The sequence below is a fragment of the Rhodnius prolixus genome, unplaced genomic scaffold (genome assembly GCF_049639745.1).
Source record: "Rhodnius prolixus isolate KJV_2025 unplaced genomic scaffold, Rpr scaffold_10, whole genome shotgun sequence".
Classification (NCBI taxonomy): Eukaryota; Metazoa; Arthropoda; class Insecta; order Hemiptera; family Reduviidae; genus Rhodnius; species Rhodnius prolixus.
The window spans coordinates 20543859-20551904 of NW_027411615.1; the positions used below are offsets into that span (position 1 = coordinate 20543859).

Consider the following 8046-nt stretch of genomic DNA (forward strand, 5'->3'; position numbering starts at 1 on the left):
TTTCCTTGATTTTCAAATAAAAAATAGAAACAAAAAGACGCCAAATAGTTTATTCTAAATCGTACGCACCCAAGTTTAAATCACCATTGCCATTTGTGAATTCATCATTATCTAGATTATTATTTATGTCTGCTAAGGTATACTGACCTCTTTTTCCACTTCACAGTAAGCAGTTAATTTAAATATACATAATATGTATATTTTATCAATAAATTCTAATTCAGAATAACTTTTCGTTGCGAAAAATGGTCCCTGTTGGAGGTAATTCTCGATTTAACTCTCTACACCTTATGATCGAGAGGTGGCCATCTTTAGAATCTTACGAGTGCAATGGTAAGCATGGATGCATTGTATCCAGGAGTGGTTATTCCTGACTAGGTCCTCCACTGGTGAACTTTTTTAGAGCGATATGAGTAAGACCAACAGATTCGTAAAGAATTCTTCCTCAAAGCTGAGTACTAGGACGAAGTAGAGCACTATTTCAACCTTTCAGGCATTAAAGAGTGCATCATAGTATAGATCACGAATGGGTCATGTACCCCCAAAGGTTCTGAGCTGGGTGTTTGGTCCAAGGATCATGACTGAAAACCTGTAGAAAAAGTTTCAAGAATCTTCCAGCCGCAAATACGTGCATGCAATATGAAGAAGTTTCAGTTGAAACTTAATAGGAAATATAGAAACTAGGAGAGAATAATCATTTCGACCAGACAGGTTTTCATTAAAAAATGAGCTCCTGTACTATCAAATTTCTTGGGAATGGGTCAGTAAACTCAATAACCTGGGAAAAGTAAATAGGACCGCGTGAATTAAGAAGCGGATTCCCCAGGTAAAGCAGGACGCTGCATCCCCTTTTATGAGTTCAGAACCCTTGAGATATCAGCGAAAGGATCCTTAAGGAGGCTCTCAAGGAGATGAAAGCCAGCTGAGCTAAGCTTTGGAGTAACCTTACGGAACTTAAGACTAGCGAAGAAGACCGTTCTTGGCTATATTAACAGGTAGAGATCTGAAGCGTATCTTGGTATGTGTAAAATCTGCATATTCTGAAACGTTTCCTCAAAGGTTTGTTTTTAAGAAAGACATTCTTAAAATTAGATTATTGAGTTTTATAAAAATATCTAGCTTTATCTATTTATTATTAAAATATCTTACGAGTTAATTAATTTTTTGGAAGTCATAAAATAATTACAAACGTTAATAGAGTTATTTCACAGTCATTATTTTCTATCATTAATTTCTTAAAATTGAAATCAAAATAAGCTTTTATTAAAATGTCTAGCTTCTTCTATGACGTGTGAAATTTAATAATGTTTTTGAAAATGTATTTATTTTATTTACTTATTGTGTTTGTGGTCTTGTTTGCACATTAACCAATATTGTTTAGAAATTCAACATATTGGTATTCATAGATATTGTTGGCTTCTAATGCCTCCTTTATTTATCAATACATTGCCCTATCTTTTTCATTATTCAATTAGTTTAAGGAATAGTTGCTCTGCGGCCTTTTTCACTTCTCTCTTCTCCATGATAGCTACGAGGTAACAGTGACTCTTTTCCACTACTTCCTCATTCGTGGCTTCCATGAGATGAGGATAACTTGAGCGTTGCGTACTGGCTTATTCCTTCCTAGAGCGATTCAATGGTGTCTAAATGTGACTTCATTAATTGTTGTGTGCTTAGAGGTATTTAGTTGTATAGTGATGATAGTGTTTGTGTACGTAAATAATTCTTTAAATTTCGACATCAGACGGAGTGTTTTTAGAGAAATTCCAGGAAAACTAACTAATTTAATTTCAAAATGGGACTTATTTATTTTATTTTATTTTAGGAATTTTGAATAATTCATTTTTTTTTTTTTTTAAAAAAAAAAGAATCAGTACACTTCTTTTTTTTTAAATTTGTAATTTTCCTTCGTTAAAAATCTTTGATGTAGGTAAGAATTCTCATTATTATGGTAAAGTAATGGAAATTTGAACTGGTTCACTTTGTTCAGCTCTGTCATTGATTTTTATTGTGTGTGGATTATTATTTCAATTGCAAGTACAATCCATATTTCCCCACCTGTTACGTCGTTGGTTATTTTAATAATTAAATACTACTTGTTACATATATGAAGTGAGATAATAATTTATAATTCAAGGAAAAAAAAGAACATGTGCTGTTTAAATATTTTATATCCGAAAAGATTGAGCAATGGAAGGTTTTGTTTTAACACATCTCTCAATCATTAACCACGTTCTTTAGCATACAAGAAAGAAATGGATTTTTTTGAAAAGTTGTTTTCTGAAGATAATGACATTGTTGAAATTACCATGGTTCAGGAATATCATCATCTAGAAAAACTTAGCTGTCTCTATCCTGACGTGAAAACTAGAGGCAAGAGATCCGTCAGTATCGTACACTTTTTGATTTATATTCTAACACTCGTATATCATCTCTGTGCGCTGTCTATCACTGCTGGTTATGTCATGAATTCATTGTCATTACTGTTCCAAACAGTGCATCTGTTGTTATTGATACTGTTAACATTTTCGTTACTATGTTCACTCAATTTATGTAGACCTATTGTTGCTCGAATACATAAAGATTATTATGGAGGTTTACATGGATATGATGAGTTTACAGAAAATTACAGACCACATTTAAAGTTAAAAGAAAAAAAGAAAAAGAAATTTTTATATGGTTTGATTGTGGCATTGGTCTTAAGTGTTGGCGTAGTAGTTATTTTAGTGGCACCTGTACTTCATAGCGCATTGGAAACGACTCTAGGAAATAATACAAATGGAGTATCTTATAATTTACCATTTCCAGAATGGACACCATTTGGCACAGATACCTGGACTTTTTATATAATTTCATTTTCGTTGCAGACTTATTCTGCAAATATGATGTTATTGACCATCTACTGTGGTGTTTTTATGTTATTTACATTTACGCAATTTCTTCATTCGGAGATTGAATTATTGATACATTCTCTAGAACATTTGCAAGAAAGAACACTTTTATTAATTGGTAACAGAAACAAAACAGTGGATTTCTCTATAATGAAGATGGATAAAGAATTAAATAGTGCCTACAAATACTGCCTCAAAGAAAATGTGCTACATCATCTAAAAATTATAGAGTTGGTAATTTATGTATTATATTATTATTACTTGTTTATTATTCTTATCATCGTTACTTATTGCTCGAAACTGAAAAATTTGTTCGGAAAAGAAGCACTTTCGGTTAGCTAATTTTATTCAAAGTTTTAATTTTTGTTAGATATCCTTTTCTTTCCTCAACTCGAAGCATATTTTTTTTCCCCGCTTAGTTCAGTATCTTCAGTTTCGCTTTCATTTATCTCGACAGGGCAAATTACTGTTTTATAAACGAGAAGATTATTTCTATGACAGGCAGATTTGGCTTTAAATATCCGGTACAAAGCGAAAAGGCTTCAACTCTCAGCAGCCCATCTTTTTTTTAGGTCGCATTCTACTTCTCGCCGATGCTTACCTAAAGCCCTCTCAAAAATTGTTGCTCAGCGCTTTCGTTTCACAGGTTTCACTTGCTGGAAGACCAGCTTACGGATAGCCCTGCTGTTAGCCTTGAATACAATCAACTCTGACATCATGATTGACTTCAATCAACACGTCCCTCTGTTTGGGCTAAATTTGTTTGTTTGCCATTTGCCTGTGCAGAAACGGGATCTCAAAGGCAGACGGCCAATTGTTCTTAATATTTATTGTTTTCTACTAACTAGATAACATTTACTGTAAAAGTTTAGTAAGCCCATATTTTCCAGCACTAACTGTGCCTCAGATTAGGCTACAATCCAACCACAGAAATCTTTTTACAAGTACTTCTTTGTTTTAAAAAATAAAAATGATCACTTATTTGTTTGTTTGTTTGTTCTCTTTTATTGCAAAATGCCCCAACAATTTGCTTTGACCTTGTTACACTAGTTGCACATGTGTAGATGTATAACTGATTTGAACATTTTCCCCGGAAAGTTCTATTAAGTGCAATTCTAGAAGAGGTTGTGATATTTACCTCAAAAGTACCATTTGAGTAAATGAAGAAGATTGGTATGAGTTAGTAAAATTCCCAGTTTTTTTAAAACAAATTTTTCTAATTTTAGTTCAAATTTGCTGAATAGATTTTTCTTTTCCTAAAATTTTTACTAAAATCACTTTAAACGCTTTTAACTAAACTTAGTGCATATGATAAGTGCAGTAGTTCCAAAACTTTTCTTCGAACAATTAATTATTCCAGGGAAATTGGTTTTAGGACAGTTCTGAGAATATTTATTTATAAATTTTTCCTCTAGTGTAATTTCATGTAAACTTGTTTAATATACATATTGTTGGAAATAACTTTGATTTTATTTTCGGAGTTGTTAGAATATCTTGCTTAGAACTCTAAGAATTATAGAAAAAGTTACTTTTTTTGAGTGTTCAGGCCAAAAACCTTTAAAACTGTTTACATGCAAATTTTAAAAAGCTGAAAATGAATTGTATCAGTAAATCAGATTACTCTCGGTTACTTGATTTTGAACAAAACATGTTTAGAAACTGGCAGCACATATTCCACTATTATCTATTATTGAGAAATATTTCCTATGCTCACAACAGATAAAAGAAACAAAACATTTCTTCGAAAATGTATATTTTCTATCATTCAAAATAGTAGATCCATAAGATCGCGGAGCAAGAGTAGTCAAAATTGAGAAAATATGATAAAGTACTCTCTATAAGAAGAAATATAAGATAAAATTATTTGACCTAATATAATTTTTGTTTTGATTCAAACTATGTTATAGGATATGTAATGATGCAAATATTGCCCTTTCTGTACCAGTCTTTGTGAGTTATTTTTTTGGTACAATTACAATTGCTTTTGCAGGAGTAGTAATCTATGTGAGTATATTGGCAGTTTTTTTTTTTTGTAGTAAATAAATAAGTTATCCAACTTACAAATTTATTATCATTATTTTATAGGGAGATGATCCGTTAGCATTAAAATTAACGGCTTTAGCTCTAAGTGGTGCAGAAACATTTAATGTATTCTATTTGGCATGGTGTGGAGAACAAATAATAACTTCAGTAAGTTTATTAAGTAAATTATTTGCAGAATGACTTATTTTAAAGTCTTTGTAAGTGAAAAGCATCATTTTGAATTTTTAATGTTAAAAAATTAAATATACCATTTTAATTAAATAAAAATTAAGCGTGTCTGCTCGTTTTCGAAACATTTAACAATTCCATTCGGCTCTCACTAGAATGGACGCCAATGTTTCTTGGCGTAGCAGAACCTCTGAGAACCTACGACGGCTAAGATTTAGCGGATGAGGAAAGCAACAGTACGGTTTCTTCTTCTAGCAACTCCCAATTAGACAGAGTATATCAAGTTTGCTTCAAATGAAAGAAAAGAAGTTCGTAATAATACCAGTTTACAATAGTAAAAGATAAGCGTGAACAAGAAAGGGTATGCAAACTCTGAAAGAAAAACTACTGTTTTAGGTTACTATAAGAATATAAAAAAAAAAACTTCATTTTTTTTATTTTATTGTAACTATTATTTTGTCATATGCTGTAAGGTCATTAGCGCTTATTATTAATTGAAGCCCGGAGTCTTTTTTCAGGACCCTGTCTGCCTTCGCTCAGTGTTCTCTCGTACTGACAACACTGTCCATCACTGGTAAGTGAGCTGTAAGAAGCTCAAGCTTCTAGATCTTACCATTTCTCTTGAAATTCTGACACCCTGGTAGCTCGACCCGAACCTTGAATCAGCGCCTATTATTTTTACTATTTCTTTTAAAACCAATTTTGTCGATAATGCAGTATTTGAGATGATTGAAAACTATTCCAGCAATAAAAAAAAAACAATAGTTTTGAAATCAAACTAGACTGAAATGCTTTTTTGTTTAATGAGGAACTTTACCGTTCTTTTGTTTGAAAAAATATATATGAGTTTCGCTTCTTAGTTTTTATAATTTATTTTTGTTGCAGAGTGAAAAATTAAGTTTCATTTTGTACAAGACTGATTGGAATTACTTGGATAAATCTGGATATCTGATGATACAAATAATGATGGCCAGAGCACAGAGACCTCTCTCTTTGGAGGGTGGATATTTCTTCCCAATGTCTTTTGAAACCTTTTCTTATGTATGAACAAACTCAAATTTCAATGAATTAATTACCTCACAATTAAGAATAATATTACTTGAACGATTTTTTTTACTGATAGGAAACAAATAATTTTTGTCTAGAACTATTTAAATGAGTCTGGACAGAAGAAGTGGCTGCGTAAAATCATTCGTTAAAAACTTGGTGACAAGTCACACATTTTAATGAATATTCATGCATCAAAAATAAAAATTAAAAAACAAAACAGTAATGATAATGAATTTTTTTATTAATTGCAATGCGTGGTAACGAATTCATAGTTATAAATCAGTACTCTTCCGCACTCTTCATAGTTTAAGACGCTTTTGTCAGGAGTGGAGATGCATGTTGCTGAATAAACTGTCCCAACGGAGTATATTTCTGCATTTCTCTCTTTCCTTTCTCTTAAGTATCTCTTTTTTTGGATCAGCGTTACGAAAAGTCAGATATCAAACTATGGATCTCCTTAAAAGAAGACGAATCAGGGTCTTCTCCGGGGTTCAGTACTAAGCCCGTTACTTTTTTACTTTTGAGACAAAGTTTGATGATACCCTCACTTTTATCGAAGACATCACGGACATCCACGCCCTTTTTGTATGCCGATGGTCTTGTATACGTCTAGCAACTGTTATACGTCATTAAAAACGTACTTCAATCATGTTCTCAATAAGTTAAAAAATTGTACAGATGAGAATGAAATGGTTGTAAACCTAGCTTCCATTAAAGTGGGAGAGTCCCACAATCCACCAAATTGCATGAGGTTACAGCTGGAATAAAATGATGAAGAGCGTGTAAAACAAGCTTGTAGAAAAGCGAATCGAAATTGCGTTCAATGAAGAAAATAGCAGGAATAACAAGGGGTACAACACATCATGACATATTACCTTTAATCTACAAATCTTATGTCCTCTCTGTGATACATACAATATGGTCATAAACCATCATCACTAGAATCAATGTGACTCTTAAAGGGTTGAATGTATTTCAGAACAAAACTAAAGAAGAAACGTTAAAGAGGTTCATGTTGCTTTAACGGATAAAATTTTATCATTTTATTTGAAGAACTTTGGTCATTTTAGGGTTCGTAAAAATTTGGAACCCATTTAATTGAATATTATATAACTTTTTTTTAAATAATAAAACTCATTAGACATGAGTTTGTGACACACTTTATGAAATTTAACATATTTGTTTCAGGTAATGAATACTGCATACTCCTACTTCAATTTACTTTTTGCATTTAAAGAAGCTGCTGAATAAAATTCAAGATGCGGAATGTGATTAATATCGGCAATTGATATTTAAATAATAAGCTATGTACAATTAGTTTGTCCAGATATTGTTTTTTTTTTGTATTACTCTAAATCAGAACTATGCTTAAACATACTGCTTAAAAACTCATTCAATTTTATTAGATCGATTTGTAGTTAATTAGTTTGCCTGCACAATAAAGTAGATATTTATAGGAAGTAACTTTTTCTTCACAGTGGGAGATATAGAACGGCCACAATTTTACAGAATTTCATAACCCAAAAATTTTTCAACCCTTTATATCTTCTACCTTATTAGATCTGTGCACAAAATAACTATAGTTTATAATTGAGAAAAACAAAGTGTACAAAAGAACAAAATTCCATACCAATACATGGTTCAAAGTGGGAGATATAGAACGGCCATAATTTTACAAAATTTCATGACCCAAAAAATTTTCAACCCTTTATATCTTCTACATTTATAGATTTTGCACAAAATAACTAGTTTATAATTGAGAAAAACAAAGTGTACAAGAGAACAAAATTTCATACAAATACGTGGTTCACAGTGGGAGATATAGAACAGCCACAATTTTACAGAATTTCATGACCCAAAAAATTTTCAACCCTTTATATCTTCTACATTTATA

At 31.6% G+C, this 8046-nt stretch overlaps 1 protein-coding gene across 2 annotated transcripts; it reads left to right on the forward strand.

Moving 5' to 3' along the window:
* Positions 1–1417: 1417 nt before the first annotated feature.
* LOC141457092 (putative odorant receptor 92a) lies at positions 1418–7606 on the forward strand. Of its 2 annotated transcripts, XM_074133610.1 has the most exons (6): positions 2246–2384; positions 2977–3121; positions 4799–4895; positions 4977–5081; positions 5988–6143; positions 7341–7606. In XM_074133610.1, exons 2-6 carry the CDS (start codon positions 3042–3044, stop codon positions 7401–7403), a joined length of 501 nt encoding a protein of 166 aa, XP_073989711.1. In that variant the 5' UTR covers positions 2246–2384; positions 2977–3041; the 3' UTR covers positions 7404–7606. The 2 variants fall into 2 exon arrangements, with proteins under 2 accessions (XP_073989710.1, XP_073989711.1); XM_074133609.1 differs by having other exon boundaries at positions 1418–3121.
* Positions 7607–8046: the final 440 nt, after the last annotated feature.

What these genes read in the sequence shown, in the direction of transcription:
- LOC141457092 (XM_074133609.1), top strand. Translation starts at nt 2,256, where the DNA reads ATGGATTTTTTTGAAAAGTTGTTTTCTGAAGATAATGACATTGTTGAA. An exon ending in GAGAACAAATAATAACTTCA is followed by an intron (nt 5,082 to 5,987) that starts GTAAGTTTATTA and finishes TTTTTGTTGCAG; the next exon opens with AGTGAAAAATTAAGTTTCAT. An exon ending in CTTTTGAAACCTTTTCTTAT is followed by an intron (nt 6,144 to 7,340) that starts GTATGAACAAAC and finishes TATTTGTTTCAG; the next exon opens with GTAATGAATACTGCATACTC.